Consider the following 17,156-nt stretch of genomic DNA (forward strand, 5'->3'; position numbering starts at 1 on the left):
TCTTTGATTCCAGTTGGCGATAAATGGTGTTTGCTACTAGACAGACCCTCGGGTATACTGTATCTGGCACTTAACAGAATCACTGTTAACAAACATGCATGTTCTGGAAAGCAACGTCGTTGTTGTTTACTGTTAAACTAGACTATAGACAAACCATTCAGCCACTGTTGCCTTCCTGCCTCCTGTAAGTGCATACGTTCAGAAACATGTCCTAAGCCTGAAACTGTACTAGAGTAAAATTATCATTCATTGACCAGGGGTTCCCCAGGGCTCTCTATACTAGCTCCACTAGTATTTCCTTCCATTGCCAAATCTCTTCGCCGAAATAGAGGCAATCAACAAGCTCACGGCACGCTGCATTGCTGCAACCTTGTTGATCTGCTATTTCCGCCGAATGTTAAGCACATAGTCATACTGTATATTAAAGGTAACTGTAGTTACTACCCAACCTACAGCATTAGTTGAAAAAGACAACGCGAGTTGAATTGCAGTTGGATGCACAACATGAAACTAAAAAAGGATCACCAGCACTCACTTGAATTCCTTTATAGGATGTGTTATTTATTGAAAACTCAGCAGCAGCTGCAGAATATTCCTATAAGGAATTGAAGTGAGTGCTGTTGAGTGTGGTGATACACATGTAGGAATTGTCATGAACTTCTTACAGTATGTGAAAGAGACCAGACCAGATCCTCCCCCGTTTTCCCTAACCCATTATGAGCTGAGGCCCATTCTACAAAATGTCTTCTAAATGCTAACTTTTGTTGCTATATCAGTCATTTTCTAACTTTTTCAATGACCACCCAACATTATGTATTTGGCCGCCGACCCCCATCTCAAAAATATTTTGTTCCAGGGACGTCCAGAATCAAAGATTTGCATTAAAAATGTTCGCTATGTATGTATGTATTCATAGATTTTTTTCAAAAATAGATCCACAAGCTCAAACCACTTTGCTATGACGGGCTATAAGCTTGTATATATCTGCTATATCTGAATAGCCAAGTATAAAATAATAGTTAAAGGGGTTCAAATCTAAAATGACACCGATGCTTTCTGGTTAAACTCTCACCAGGGTTGTTATGACTTCATTCATGACACATTCATGATACTGTACTGTACATAAGAAACAAGGGGAACAGGCTGTGAACGGTATATTAAAGTAAGCGCCGCTATTCGAAAACCCATTTGCAACGTTGTGTCGGTAATGTTTTATGGATGCGCGCGATTGCATGTCATGGTGGGAGTTAAATCCTGTTTTCTCTCTCAGCGAGTGGAGTGGTTAACATATGAACAGCCGGTTTGCCTACGCACGGCACAGCACGTACCCACCCAGAGTCTGTGGATCTGGCAGGAGAAGCTTAGCACCGTACCCCTACTGTTCAGCCACACGCTCCCGCAGTCCCGCGCACGCATGACACACACACATTGAACAGATTGCATTGGTGTGTTGCTTCCACAAAATAGTTTTATTGGTAAAAAATATAACTACTTGCACAAGCACACTGAGACAACGGTACCAGAACTTGTGAAGAACGGCTTTATCATCATAAATACGCTCTGGCAAAACAAATGAAAGTAAGAAGTGCTAAAGCATCCACAAAATAAGCTGCAATTATCAAAATGATAATTTCTTGTCTTTTATGCAGGTAGAGCTGCAGCTCTTTAAGCGTTTTTAGGACCCAATTGTTTTTTTGTACTAAGCTTATGAAATGTTGTGCTGATGATGATCAAGCTGTCCCCGTTTGCCTGGTGGATCGTATAGGACAGAAATGGTTCACTTTTCTGTGTCGTATGTACATTTGTAGCAGCTGCAGGGAACTTGGAACACTCGGCCGCAAACTACTGTCAAACTATATAACATGAGAAAAGGTGCATTTTACTAGTCTTCTTATAAAGAAGATATGGATCATGGTGTTGTATAGTGAAATAAAATTGAGGGTAACTACTTCAATCAACGTATGAGATCTCATCGGCCTAGATACTTGTGTACAACATTGTGCAGACTTTTACAGTGGTCAAGACATCCTGAAATGTAAATTTTCCATTAGAAAGATCTCATCCTCAAGTATTGCCCACTGAAACTATATCCCATAGCCTAAATGCCGGGTTATTAAATAATGCTGTGCTTTGAAAAGAATGGAAGAATGAGGCGAACAGATAAAAACCTCGAAATCCACAGTGAGCCGTACACAAATATCCAGCTGAAGACATCACAAAGCCAAAAAAATTAAAGAAAACATTTGCCAACACATAACTCATTTACAAACACAACATAATTGAAAATAAACTAAAACAAGATTTCCGTACAGTATTAAATCTTGTCACCATGAGACAATTTGGCACATTCTCAAAACACAACGTGTCAGTATTGGTTGATGACATGGCACATTCTCAACATTGCTTATTGCATTGCTCAATATGGAGGCCTGGGCCCATGGGTTATTGTTTTGTCAGGATGCCCGGTGTGTTGGTTCCGGACAGTGTGTGTGTGCTGGTGGCATGGTGGATGGCTGTGATGTAGATACAGTAAACCTGGCTCTAGAGGCCTCTGCCAGCACCTGCAGAGAGATGCCTACAGACAGAGAGGCCTCCTGCATGCCAGCAGCAGCCTGCAGGTGGCGAGCTGTGCTCAGCCATCTGCTCTCCCCCCAGGAAACTGCATGTTTATATGACAGAGAGAGGAGAGAGTGAATGCATTGCTCTGTACAGTATGTCACTGCCAGGGCCCTGTCACTGAAGTCACTGTGGGCCCTGTCACTGAAGTCACTGTGGGCCCTGTCAATGTAGGACCTGTCACAGTAGGCCCTGTCACAGTAGGCCCTGTCACTGTAGGCCCTGTCATGTCACTGTAGGCCCTGTCATGTCACTGTAGGCCCTGTCACTGAAGTCACTATGTCCTGTCACTGTAGGCCCTGTCACTGTAGATCCTGTCACTGAAGCAGCCAGTGTATTGTCACTGAAGCACTGACACTGAAACAGCCAGTGTCACTACACAGCCAGTGTCACTGAAACAGCCAGTGTCACTGAAGCAGATTCACTGAAACAGCCAGTGTCACTGAAGCAGATTCACTGAAACAGCCAGTGTCACTGAAGCAATGTCGCTCAAGCGGCCATTGTCCTAGAAACAGCCAGTGAGACTGAAGCAGCCAGTATCTCACTGAAACAGCCAATGCCATTGAAAGAGCCAGTGTCACTGAAACAGCCAGTGTCACTGAAATAGCCAGTGTCACTGAAACGGCCAGTGAAGGACAGAAACGTTACCTCCCAGCCATGGAAACAGACCGGTGTGAAAGCTTAAAACAGGTACCACGTACCACCACCACCACGACATTTGAGTAGGTGCGCGTCTGTGTGTCGGGGTCAGGTCGTCAAACATGCATCCATGTTCCCTGTCAGTCATGCGCGTGACTGTGACACATGACACAAGCGAGAGAGGGAGAGTGGGAATGACTGACGGTTAAGGAAAAACGACGATGACAGAGAGTCAAGTGGCTGCAACTCAAGACACCGATCCCATCTGCAGGTACATACATACACACACGTGTCGTTGGTATTACTATACTTGTGAGGACATACGCATTTGACAATTGTATAATTTGTTACCTTCTTTCTTTCTTTTTGCGTGATTTTAAACACAAACGTTAAAGCCTGACGTATGCTGATATATTATTATACTCGTTTTTTATGCTGCATGACACCGGCATGCAACTAATCAGGCAGAACTCAACGCCAACCCACACACCTGACCTCTAAAATGTCTAACGCCAACCTCAATCATTTCCTAATTGTACGCCTAAAAACAACTAACGAGGACCAGGAAATTGTCCCCGCAATGTCTATTTCTCAAATTCTGCTATACCCGTCGTGGTTACATTTGGCCTTCACAAGTATAGGAATACAAGTGTACCACACGTACGCACACACACACACACACACACACACACACACACACACACGCTTGTAAAAACAAGTCACATATGGAGAATGACTCAAACCTTTTTAGCAGTCTGACACACAGCCCACTCCGGCAGTCATGACTCAAGAATCTTCATTTCTTGCACGTATATTTTCTTTGTTTTGCTGCTGTGTAACCAGGATGTCATAGATACATTCGCAATGGACAACAAACAATAAAAGACAGACAGCATTTCCCAAAGCCTTAGTAGTCAGGGTAATGGATGGAAGCTGTCTCAGTCTCACATCTCTGGCTAATAAAATGGATTAGCGAAGCAGCAGCACTGCATGAGCAACGGCTCTGCAGAAACATTACACGCACGCACATATGCGTGCACGTACGTGTCGTGGACACTCACACAGACACACACGTGCACACACACAGGCCCCCAGACAACAGCGATTTTTGGGTACCAGATTCTGTTTCCATGGCAGTGAGGAGGTGGATGGCTACGAAAAGCACATTCATTTTTTAGAGGGATGTTTCCGAAGGTTCCGTGTGTACACACGCTATACTGCACAGGAGTGTGTGTGTGTGTGTGTGTGTGTGTGTGTGTGTGTGTGCACGTGTGCACGCGAGCGAGCGTGCGTGCGTATCTGTTTTATTTCTTTTTTTCATGAGTATGTGTATGCATGCGTGGGTGTATAATCGGCGTGCCAGTGTTGTTGGTGGGTTGATCACATCATGTAATGGAATTTGAGTTAAGAGACAGGATGTTTTTAGTTTGAAGGGAAATGTGAAAACAAAGTGTCAACACCATCCAGTTTACTGTTATCTTAATCTCTCTCTCTCTCTCTCCCTCTCTCTCTTTGCCATTCTCTTTCTCTCTCCCGCCACCTCATATTTACACCTGCAGTGCAATATGTGCTGGGTCTGTCTGTCTGTCCGTCTGCATTTCTCTGTCAATTCTGCAGCCCAGCAGTCTCTTGTCTACTCATCCTGAGTCTATTATTTGAACAGTTTCAACGGGATATCATAATGTACAGCTTATTTGTAGGCACAGGCATTGTGTGGGTTATCATGTATCGATCCTCTAACCAGGCATTCCACTGCATTAATACACTTGACAGGCTCCGGACAGCATGCTTCATATGAGGCAAAATATCAACATCATTCTATATTAGCTACCAAAAATATGACCATTTATTTCAGTCTATTTCCTGCTAGCATTCTAGTGGACAAGCATTAAAAACAACAACCCATGATGGCTTCTATGAAAGGGCTTCCACCTACTGCTGCCTCTCTGAGACATCATATTGCCGACTTTGCGAATGAGAGGATACCAAACGATTGTAAAATAGCAGCTAGATGATTGGATTTTATTCCTCTTTTTCCCTTTTTCTTTCTTTCAATTCAAACCTTTGGCGAGGGGGGAGTGGTGGTGTTAAATCTACATGGGAAGGCCTACGCACAGTAACTGTTTAATCCATTCTCCACGGGGAACTCTGCCCTCTCCTCCGTTACTTCACTGACTCGTGACGGATATCTGCGTGTGTTTAGCGGGTTTCTCCCGTTCCGCAGCGAGCTCCTTATCCAGACTCTGTCTGCTCCAAGGCGCCACTCGCTCAGGGAAACATCCACGGCTTGTGCTTGTGGAACGCAATAAAAGAGAAGATACAAGCGGGCCAGGGGTCAAAAGAAAACAAAGGGATTAGTCGTTTCCCTCTTCCCTGCTCTTCTGTTCCTCTCCACCTCCATCCAAGAGAGCCTGGTCAGGAGTGTAGTGAGATTTATAATCCGTTCTAGACCCCCCCACCCTGCGGTGGTGCATGCAGCGTTCCTTTTATTTTTTGAATCACACGTAGTCCTGTAGGCTGTAGCCAGTCTTGTTGTCCAGCGGCGACAGGGAGCAGTACTGATGCTGGAGGTCCTGCGACTGCTGCAGGAGCTGCTGCGCCTGCTGCTGCAGGAGCAGCTTGTCGGGCGGCGGCAGCAGGATCATGTCCTGAGGCCCGTGCCTCTTGCCCGAGCACGACATGCAGAAGATGGAGCCGCCGGCGAACAGGAGGCCCGCCGACACAAAGGCCACGTAGACGGCGCCGCCCGGCTCGAACTTGTTGCTCTCGGGCACGTTGTGGTCCATGAAGCTGGCGATGACCTCGTTGGTGAACCATGAGGCGGGCACCAGGCACAGGAAGCCGGCGGCCACGAAGCACGTGCCGCTGGCGACGGCGGCGTGCCCTTTAGCCCGCCGGCCGCCGCCCCAGCGCGTGCACTTGAGCCCCAGCGACGCCAGGCAGAGGCCCATGGCGGCCATGACGCAGCACAGCACCATGGTGGTGCGCGCCGTCTGCAGGTAGGCGGGCAGCGACAGCACCGAGTACTTGAGCGTGCAGCTGAACATGCCCGTGCTGTACCACGTGCAGTCCATCCACAGCCCTTGCATCTGGGAGATGGCCGTGATGATGTTGGAGCCCACGTCGGCGCTCACCTTCCAGTTGGGCAGCACGGTCGCCACCATGGCGCCCATGATGCCCAGCAGCGCCAGGACGAAGCCGAAGACCTGCATGCCGGTGGACGCCATCCTCATCCTTACCCGCGCCCGCCCTCAGGTCGACGCAGCCGCCCCGCTATGCCTTATAAGCCCGACGGTGACGACGATGCCCGTCCCCCCCTCCTCCTCCTCCTGCTGCCCCTCCTCGCCGGGCAGCATTCAAGCGGCGCCGGCCAGGCGCCTCAACCCCTCTCTGCCCTCCCGGGGCTGGCCGCCTCACACCACTCCCCTGGTGCTACGCCAAGATGATGCCAGGTCCAGGTCAGCGCCGAGCCGGCTCCACCGGACTGGAGGAGAGAAAGAGGCACACGGAAAATGAGAAACTGAATTGTGTTATTCCCTCTCTCTCTTTCTCCTCACTCAGCGCTGCAGAAGCAGCGGATACTTTTCTAACGGGGGGGGGGAACAAAGGAGAGCGTGAAGCCCTAGCTATGTAGAGCGATAAGACCCACAGCTCTGGCTGATTTCTGGTAAACGAGTAATGAGACACAGGGTTTTGTGCTTGTGTGCGTTTTCCCATTTGCCTGTTTTTCCCCCTCCCGTGTGCCTGCCTAGGCTGAGCCCCATAGAGCTGTTATTGGAGAGCGAGAAATGAGTTTGTGGTATTTTGCAAACGGTCTTTGCTATGAGCACTTAAAGGTGCAGTGTCCTCAGCACCACTCAATAATAAAGAGCTTATTCTAGGCACTTTCACTTCAAAGCAGTATGAGCTATTCTAATCATTAAGCCTCGAAGTTTTACATATAGGCTTCCATTTTAACATAATTGTCAATTAGTTCAAATTAATTAACACTTTTTTTGGGGGGGGGGGGGGGCAATTCGGGCAGAATAAAACTTTCCAGTTATTTTCTAACCCCCCCTATACTTCATAACCAATTTATTACGTTTATTTTCACCGTGGACGTATAAAATGTCAGTCGCTGCTCAGATTGAAGAATGAACCGCATAAACGAACGATTGAGAATAAATCCTAAGTATTTAATCTGAAATACAACGGCTCTTTCTTACCTCCTCTCGTCGGCTGCGTGGTGCTGCAGTCAGAGCTGGTCACGTTGTGTGTTGACTGTGTTCGCTCGCTCGCTGTGATTTCTGTAAACACCAAACAGACACACGGATGGAGATGAGGTGCAGCAGCGCTGCTAGAGCGAGGGGGCGACGATAGTTTCAGTCCCGACCGGTATGGTCCATTCCGCATCCTCCGTGCAAGTCATAATCATCCATTATTGCCGTATTGCCGTTCTGACCAGAGAGGAGAACATCCACAGAGCACGCTACCTACCGCACCGCACCGCACCGCGCGGCTCTACTGAGCCTCTCTGAAGGACTGACTGACTGAACTGACTGACTGAATGTCTGCTGCTGTAGCACCGTGTCTACGTCATCAGCACAAGTTAAACTACTGCCTGTGTAATCATCTAGTAGCCTAATGCCTATACGGCCGTGATGGCTATACTTACCGAAAAGAAAGTTAATTATTTATAGGCTATTTTAGCCTATCAATAAATTAATGTAGGCTATAGGCTAACCTTGTATCAATACATTATATGAGCATTTATATAAAGATGTGGTAAATTCAATATAATAAAGTTCAAATCCTTAATGGTGGCTATACGTGGAAGAATGACGCATCTTATTTTAAGTTGTAGCCTAGACTAGTGTTATGTAATTCTGCTTTAATAGGATATGTTTCTTAGTTTTTAAATTACTGTGAAATTGTCATAACTATAGTGTTATATTCCTAATATTGTCTGGGGGGAAATGAGCTAACTCTAATTAGACTATCGACTAACCTATACATGTTTGCCTATTGATTTGTGCATTTATAGGCTTAAGAGGCGAGGCAACGGTTTGGTCATTGGTATAGTGATGATGAAGATGATGATTATCATGATTATTATTACTTTTAAAAGTTTTGCCATCCCGCTACAATTAGGGCTACAATAACTTTGTGATCTTTATAGCTATACTAGTTAGCTCATTTTGCTGGGCAATTTGAGATATCACCTTAATCATCAACTTAAAAGAATATACTGTAGTAGCCTATATCATTTTTATTAAGGTTAGCCTCCATTAAGGATTGTAAGTATTGCTTTGTTTTATTATGCTATAGGCTTCAATATAGCCTACTATAAAATAGTAGGCTATCATACAAGTAAATATCAATATTAGAGAATGCTTATTATGCTCCCATGTGTACTGTAGTGTTAAAATAACTCATTTATATGCTGTATTGTAATTTATTTTAGTTTATTTATATGTAGCCAGCCATATTAATATATATTTCAAAATGCCCCTGCAGGCATTACCAGACAATGCTTATGAGAAGAAAGAAATCACACCCATGTGAAGTGAGGGGCGCTCTTATCATCTCTCATTCTGGCCAATCACAGTTTGCGTCCTCAGTTTTGTCTTCAATATGTACTTTTCTCAGCCAATCACAGCTGTGGGGTGATCAGCCAATTACAAGTAAATGTTTGTTCACAACCCTGGAAGCTGGGCATAGGGTTTACTGTTCTTTCAATGCTAGTGGATGGAGAGAGAGGATTTTTGTCCAACCAAGAAACGGCACAACCACGGGCGTCTTTCTCCATGTCAGAGGTTTGTGTCTCTCTGGAGGTCTATTACTCCATTAGACCCCGTTATAATATGCAAATATGTCTTCCTGGTGTATTCCCGGCTTCTTCCTGAAAGCTTTGAGTCAAAAAGCCAAAATCAGCCAATGCTCTTATCATGCAACAGCCACGGGCGTAGCTGAAGAAGTCCAAGTATTGTATCTCACGAGTATCGCGGAATGTCAACTCAGCAGTGTCCGTGACACAATCACTATGCGATGCTCAACCAATGGCACATCTCCCACCCAATCACGCCGGCGGCCAATCACAATTCACGTCCTCACGTCTTCACTTTTATCTTCAATGTTTTGAAACCCGGATAGAAGGAGGGACGCCCCCTTGTGGCCCCTGGAATATATATTTTTTAAAAGATAAATGGTATTAAATGGGGGTCAGTACAGGGGGGCAGTCAGACGGATATTTTGTGAAGCCACTAAGGAAATGAAAGTTCATATAATGGCCTGTTGTGGCGTTCTCATTGTGCTCAAAAAAACCCATAGCCCCATAGAAGTCCATGTATTTGGGCCCAACTTCACCTAGACTGTATTACCTTAATAAACATGGTCATGAATACTTTTTTCTTCCAGTCACTAGTTTAAAGTCTCATTTCTAATGTCATAATATTCTTTTTGGAAAATGATGGTCCCATTTATTAGAAAAATGACCATAAAGTCGCGCATGTTCTGAGGGGTGTGGCTACCGTTACAGTCTATGAACGGGATCCCCCACCCACTCGAGTCAAAATAAAAACCAACGAAGAAGAAGGGGGAAGTCCCGCCTCGTTGTCTGGGCCAGCCAATGGGCCAGCTGGCCTGAACTGGGCCAAAACGGATCTAGAAAGATGGCGACTTCCATTGCAAGGACTGACAGGCTTCATTTTACGTTCACGTTAGACCTGCGGAACGCTTTGTCCATATTTTTTACAGTCTATGGGTCAGTAGCGTATGCATGTCAAACTGGGCATCCTTTTCAAATGGGGTCTTGCCCTGAAAATGAATTTTCAGGACAAGACGCGCGTGCAGACTCGGCCCCCAGCCTGGTACCCTATGGCCCTTGAGGAAAATTAATTGAGGAACCCTGGGCTAGCGGCCAAGGCCCGACCACCGAGAGGAAACATTGAAGGGAAATGGATATGGTGGCCAAAAGTGGTATTGCACCATGGGCAATGCACTATGCACTATGGGCCATACGTGAACGCGCGCTATGCTGCATACGTGAATGCTATGTTCCATACGTGAACACTAGTATGTTCCATTCGTGAACACTATGTTCCATACGTGAACGCTATGTTCCATTATGTGAACGCTATGTTCCATACGTGAACGCGTGCATGCTATGTTCCATACGTGAATGCTATGTTCCATAAGTGAATGCTATGTTCCATACGTGAATGCTATGTTCCATACGTGAATGCTATGTTCCATACGTGAATGCTATGTCCCATACGTGAATGCTATGTTCCATACGTGAACACTATGTTCCATAAGTGAACGCTATGGTCCATACGTGAACACTATGCACTCTGTTCCAAACCAGAAGATCGCCTCATGCTCTGGGTGAGCAACTCAATGCAAGTGGATGAGAGGAGAAGTCTGGTGACGTCTCTATTATATATAACTCTAATTATATATATACAAGTGGTTGCTATAGATAGCATGCAGCTAATGTGTTGCTACCACAGGCTACTGAGGTTTTGCTTACCTAAAGTGAAGTCATCAGAAATAGAAATAATACAGGGATGCTATAACAGCTCCTACTCTTCACAGTTAATGGTTTTATCTAAAAATAGATCTTGATTAGTTTAACCGTCCATAGAGCCTATATGAACTTTACAGTGAGTCAGGGGATTTAGTTCTCTCACAGCAAATTAACATTTTAGACATTTTAATAGTTCCACATGTGGAGTAGTGCTTACTGTAGGTGTAAAATTAGAAAGCAGTGTTGCCAGGTTTTCCGAGAGAAACAAGCAACCAGGTCTATGAAAACAAGGCCAAAAATAAGCAATTATACCGTATGGCACATGAGCCCTTTATATACATCAGCTATTTGAAAATAGCCGATCTACAAGCTGTGAACCTTGTAGATCTTCTATTTTCTAAAATCTTGAATGTGAAAAATGTGGAATATTTTTAACAAATCTTGTCCCTGTCATCAAATATTGTCACATGGGGGTCCGCATCAGACAAATGCATATTCATTTGGGGGTCCTTGACATGGAAACGTTTGAGACACACTGGTTTAAAGTAAACAACATTAGACAGCAAGCCCAAAATAAGCAACTACACTTTAGAAACAAACCCCAAAGAACCGCAACCCACAACTAAACAATATTTACAAGCTACTTTACAGAAGAACAAGGCCAAAGTTGCTTATAATAGGCGGACATGGCAACACTGTTACTTAGAAAGCTCTTGCAGCATGCAGGATACATTTCCAGACAGGCTGCCCTGCAGCGGGTGTTGTGTGCATATAGAGGGGATGGCGGGAAGGCCGGTGTAATCAAGATGAGAGCTTAACTATTCCTCCGGAGTCCCCCAGGGCTCTATACTAGGATGCTCCCCCCCCCCCACAGAATCTCTTCGCCAATCTATAATATAGTTGTGTTCAAGCCTGGTGTTTCATTATTTTAGGAGCAAAGGCCAGTTGGCTTTTGGTGTTATAAGTTTTTTAAGATCTTTTTTTTTTGTCCTTTCTGCCTTTTGATAGGTTGAAAGTAGACTGACAAGAAATGGGGAGAGAGGTGGGGGGGAACCTGCGGCAAGCCGTAGGTTAAAGTCATTCTGTGTGACCTTTTCGATAAAATGAAAGTTATTTTTGATATAATCACTATTAAACGCTATTTTTATTCCGGAGTTTCTGGCCCCAGCACTCGTGCCAAAATGACGTAGGCACCGTAGGCATGCTATTTTACTGTTAATAAATACTGTTTCTGACGACTTCTGACAAATATTATAGCTAAATATGACCATGCGGCCTTCCTTTTATGAGCGGTACTTCACTACAGGGGGCGGCGCCAAAATTACTACTAAAATGAATCTTACGCAGTGTGATTATTTATAACCTTAAAAGACTGAGTTTTGATGTCTGTCCAGATCAGATGGCCCAGACATTATGTCTTCTGAAGATGGGTCCACACCCTCCTGTTCAAACCTAGCTCCACACCCTCCTGTTCAACCCTAGCTCCACACCCTCCTGTTCAACCCTAGCTCCACACCCTCCTGTTCAACCCTAGCTCCACACCCTCCTGTTCAACCCTAGCTCCACACCCTCCTGTTCAACCCTAGCTCCACACCCTCCTGTTCAACCCTAGCTCCACACCCTCCTGTTCAACCCTATAGCTCCACAGAGGACACACAGGGAGGGGGGGGGGTTGGGCCGGGGGGCTCTGGTGGTTTAGAGCAGTAGCCTCGTTTCATGAATGACAAAGAGGACAATGCACGAGACGGGGACCGAACCGACAAAAAATAAAAACACGGCTAATAGACGCGATACCCTTGAAAACACAGATGTGCGGGTTGCTATAATTCTGCTGCGTGGGCAGATAAAAAAAATAGAAAAAACAGAAACATCCCCCTCATCAGCCTCTCTAGCGTGTAATGACCGTACAGTGGCTGCAGTGACGTGCAGGTCGTTACTTGTGCGGATGGGTTTGCTGGTGATTGATTTGTTCACGTATTGATCTGTTTGTTTAATTTGGCCTGATGAACTCCCCGCGCCGCCCCCCCACTCCTGTGTTTCCTACATGTAACAACCCCTAAGAGACCCGGAGAGAGTACTAGAGAGGCACATGCACACACACCCCCCACACACACACACACACACACACACACACACACACACACACACAAGCATGCACACTACAGTAGTGATACCTGGGGTTTGGTGGCGGTGGTGACCTTCAGCGATATGTTCTCAGAACCCCTGTGGGGGTGCAGCAGGATGAGACATTTTCCAGTTTCTGCACACACACACACGCACACACGCACAGCCACTCGCACACACTCGCGTGCGAGTGCATTTGTATACTAGGTTTTTTTGTAGCCCTAACCGGTATATAAATGCAGGCATAACTTCAACCTAACCTATAAATGCCTAAACCCTAATCCCATCATGAGTTTTCTCCTTGTCTTCACACCGTCTATTTCTCACTTGAGGAGACATTTGGCCCTCACAAGTCTTGTAACATGAGTACAGTACAGTACACACACACACACACACACACACACACACACACACACACACACACGCGCACACACACTATGACGAGTGCGTGGCTTGTCTCTTGTAAGCGATGATATCGTAAGTGCTGATGCTGTTGTTCTGTGGGGAATGAAATAATGAAATAAATAAATAGATTTTAAGAGGAAGTGGGTCGTAGGGGGGGTGGGGGGGGTTGTGTGGGGTGGTGGTTAACATGAGCCCAGGGAGTGTGCTGGTGGTGGATGTGTGATCCTGTCATGTGTGAAGACATGACAGGCTATTATAAGCATGGTCCCCCCCCCCCCCCCCACACACCCCTTTTTCTTTTTTACTTTATCACCTCCTCTTCCCTTTCTGCAGCGTGGCTCCCGGGCTCAGTCGGACCTTCTCTAACCACGTGATGGAGTTTTATTGTCCAATTTGCATTTTCTCTCTTTTATGTCCCGCATCTGCCCCCCTCACTGCCCCCCCCCCCCCCCCCCCCCCCCGCCATATCCCAGTGTGTAATTGCTTTTGTGCTCAGTCTCCTGCTAAAGTGGATGTTCATAGTTAATGTCCAAGGTGTCTTGTGATAACGGCGGGGAACCCGTTCACTTTCAAAAGCAGTCCTTGTTTAGGCGCCGCGGGACCATGTCCGTTGTTGTCACACCACCCTTAGTAATATTACACATCATTATGTGTGAGTCTGTTTGGAGGCAAAACAGCTGTGACCGCCGGGCTTGTTGGCTTCTGTGTCGTCTATGTCGGGCAGAAACGTTGTATCTCCATATATGTCCCCATACAGTATACAGTATATGGAGATCTGTCTTGTCTGTCTACCTTTTATGCCCATATACGGAGATCTCTGTATCTGTCAGTCGATCGAGAGTTCTGCCAATGAGGGTGCAGAAAACAGCCCGGTAACGTGCTGTGGCTCATGTAACTCGTTTGTCACTCTAAAGGCCATAGACTCCAATGCATTCTGTAAAAACTTCCGCTTCTGGCGGAGTTGTCGTAACTCTGTGTCAGTCCTTGTCCCTTTTCTGCCCATTTTGAATGGAGATCCCTAATGTCGTCACTATTTCCCATTTATTGGCATTCCCATATATGGACATATCGGTTGGTTTGTTTATGGTTATGTCAGGGTGACGTGGTCCTTCCTATATATGGACGTATCAGGTTTGTTTATGGCCGGCCACCCTGCACGCTCCCATTAGCCAATTTTAATATATAGGATTGCATCCATTGAATGCAATGGATGCAACTACATTGTATCCAATGGAAAACGGGTTATTTTTTCCCATCTAGAAAACAGATTTGTTAGTAATACGTACAGGTTTCCGCCTGACGTCGATGATATATGGGTGCGTTCGCAACAGATCCCTTAGTTTGTATCGGCAGTGCGCTCAGTGTGGCTATATCTGAATGCACCCTATATGTCATTGTCCATTGTCAACATCACCCACACAGTTGTACATAAACCTCAACCAACTGTGAAACTGTGACATTTACGCCCCACTTGTACTGTATACTGTACTACAGCAGTGTTATTCAACTGCCGGCCCACCGGCCAAATTCGGCCCCTGGGGAGTTTTCTTGTGGCCCTGAAACACTATCCATTATTTAACAAAAGAAAACACATAGTGTGTGCGTGTGTGTGGCTATCTCCAGGTATTAAGGTGCTCGCATCAAGACATAATGCTGTACATTGTTGTGTGCTAATAGTGCAACGTTATGTCCATCGTTATGTGCTATAGGTCGTATGAAACATCATGGTGACTTCATACTGCTGAAGTAGGTATTTCAGTGTGTCCATGGAGTATTGATGAAACATCATGTTGACTTCATACTGCTGAAGTAGGTATTTCAGTATTGGGCGCAGGCTGACATGGTGAAGTGTTTCTATGTTTGAATGATTATTATTGTTTTGAGTACCACCTGGTTGATAAGGCCACAGGCTCTAATGACATGTTTCATGAATCATTAGTTGACATTCAGCCTGGGAAACTATTGAGTGATTGGATGAAATTAATGGATTGAGAATTATTTATTTGGTGTGATGGAAAGAGATCCACTCAAAACTAAGAAATATGATTACAAATAGAGAGAGATGGCATGTGATGGTCGAACGGCACTCAAAACTCATATTGTGCTCTTTTTATGTTGATGTGTTTGTAGTTTCCGGTAAAATGGTAAATTGTTACCCTCCCTTTGTTGTCTTGTGACTTTAAGTCATCTTACTATTGTGGCCGCCTGCCTAATCTAGTTGAATACTCCTGTACTACACTGTCACACAACAGTAGCCCATCTACAAGCTTGATCTGCTAATTTCTCTCTAGGTCGTCCTCAGACGAGCCCTCCATCGTCGTCTCCAGTCATCTCGGTTCTCCATACATCCGGCCAGTTCGTTGGTACTTTGCACTCCTGCATCGCTCTTGAGTATATCCACGTATGTTAGCACGGGGCGTCCTCGTGATCGATGGCCGTGTGTTGGTTCCCAGAGCACCAGTTTGCTGGCTGGCAGTTCTTGATGTCTTTGGCAGTGTCCTGCTAGTCTCATTCTCCTGGCTGCTATTTTCTGGCTCACCCTCGGTAGTCCCTCATACAGAGTCATGTTAGTGACATGTACAGTCTTGCTGATGTTAAGTACTGCACGCAGCATTCTGGTGTAGCACCCGTCAAGGGACTTCTCCAGGGTTGGCTTCAGGGTCCAGCATTCACTGCCGTATAGGAGAACAGACTCCACTGTTGCGTAGAAGAAGCTCAGTTTGATTTGTCGGGGGAGATTGGAGTTCCAAACACTGTTCATGCCATTCAGGGACCTCCATGCAAGTGCCTTCCTCACTTTCAGATCTTGCTCGGTTGAGTTGACCCATGAGCCGAGGTACTTAAAGTCCTTGACTTCCTTCAGCACCGTGCCTCCTGCTGTTGTGAGAGGTGGATGTTCCGGTGAGATGTTGTAGGTGATAACCTCAGTTTTCTTGGCATTTAGCCTAAGGCCAACTTTGGCACACTCCAGCTCCACACTGTTCAGGAGTTCCTGAGCTTGTTCCACGCTGTCGGAGAGCAGGCCGATGTCATCCGCATAGTCCAGATCTGTCAGGACTACCTTGGGATGTCGTCTTGACCTCCTTGGGGTTAGGGTGAAGCCAAAATCCTGCTCTCGTCCACTGATAGCTTTCCTGAGCGCATAGTCCAGGACTATGATGAAGAGGAAAGGGGCTAGGGTATCCCCCTGCATTACCCCGGCCCGGATATCAAACTCCTCACTGTTACCATCTGGGGTCACCACCTTGGCCCTTGTTCTCGCATACATGGACTCTATTGCCCGGAGCAAGTTGGGAGGGACACCGTAGGCCTTAAGGATCTTCACCATTGTGCCTCTGTGAATCGAGTCAAACGCCTTTTTGAAGTCGATGAAGCAGAGTACAGCAGTCAAGTTATCCTTCCTCACCCCCTCAATCATTCTCCTCAGTGCCAAGATCTGTGCTACGGTAGTTCTCCTCTCTCTGAAGCCATTTTGGTTCTCTCTCAGGAGAGGGTCGATGGCAAAAAGAAAAATCCTGAAAAGTAACAGTTTTGGATATATGAGGTTTACACCCATTATCTCATCTCGTGTGTGTGTGTGTGTGTGTGTGTGTGTGTGTGTGTGTGTGTGTGTGTGTGTGTGTGTGTGTGTGTGTGTGTGTGTGTGTGTGTGTGTGTGTGTGTGTGTGTGTGTGTGTGTGTGTGTGTGTGTGTGTGTGTGTGTGTGTGTGTGTGTGTGTGCGCTAATCTCGCAAACCGCCGGGAACGATTGACACAAAACGTTTATGTGCTATGCTGCCCAGCAGGTCAAGGAAGACAACCCCCAGTATTTTTACTGTTATTTAATATTTTTTCTTTATGAATGCATAACCTTAGACCTACTGTG

At 45.9% G+C, this 17,156-nt stretch overlaps 2 protein-coding genes across 3 annotated transcripts in view; one reads left to right on the forward strand and one right to left on the reverse strand.

Annotated features, from left to right (window-relative positions):
* The window catches only part of tfb1m (transcription factor B1, mitochondrial), a 67,546-nt gene that overhangs the window by 27,380 nt on the left and 23,010 nt on the right, over nt 1-17,156 (forward strand). The window lies entirely within an intron of this gene.
* LOC308329065 (claudin-20) lies at nt 1,447-7,768 on the reverse strand. The gene is made up of 2 exons (XM_080783255.1): nt 7,461-7,768; nt 1,447-6,739 (listed from the first exon to the last, which is right to left on the reverse strand). Exon 2 carries the CDS (start codon nt 6,486-6,488, stop codon nt 5,754-5,756), a length of 735 nt encoding a protein of 244 aa, XP_080639381.1. The 5' UTR covers nt 6,489-6,739; nt 7,461-7,768; the 3' UTR covers nt 1,447-5,753.

The sequence above is a fragment of the Protomyctophum bolini genome (genome assembly GCF_963924005.1).
Source record: "Protomyctophum bolini genome assembly, chromosome: 15".
NCBI classification, from domain to species: domain Eukaryota; kingdom Metazoa; phylum Chordata; class Actinopteri; order Myctophiformes; family Myctophidae; genus Protomyctophum; species Protomyctophum bolini.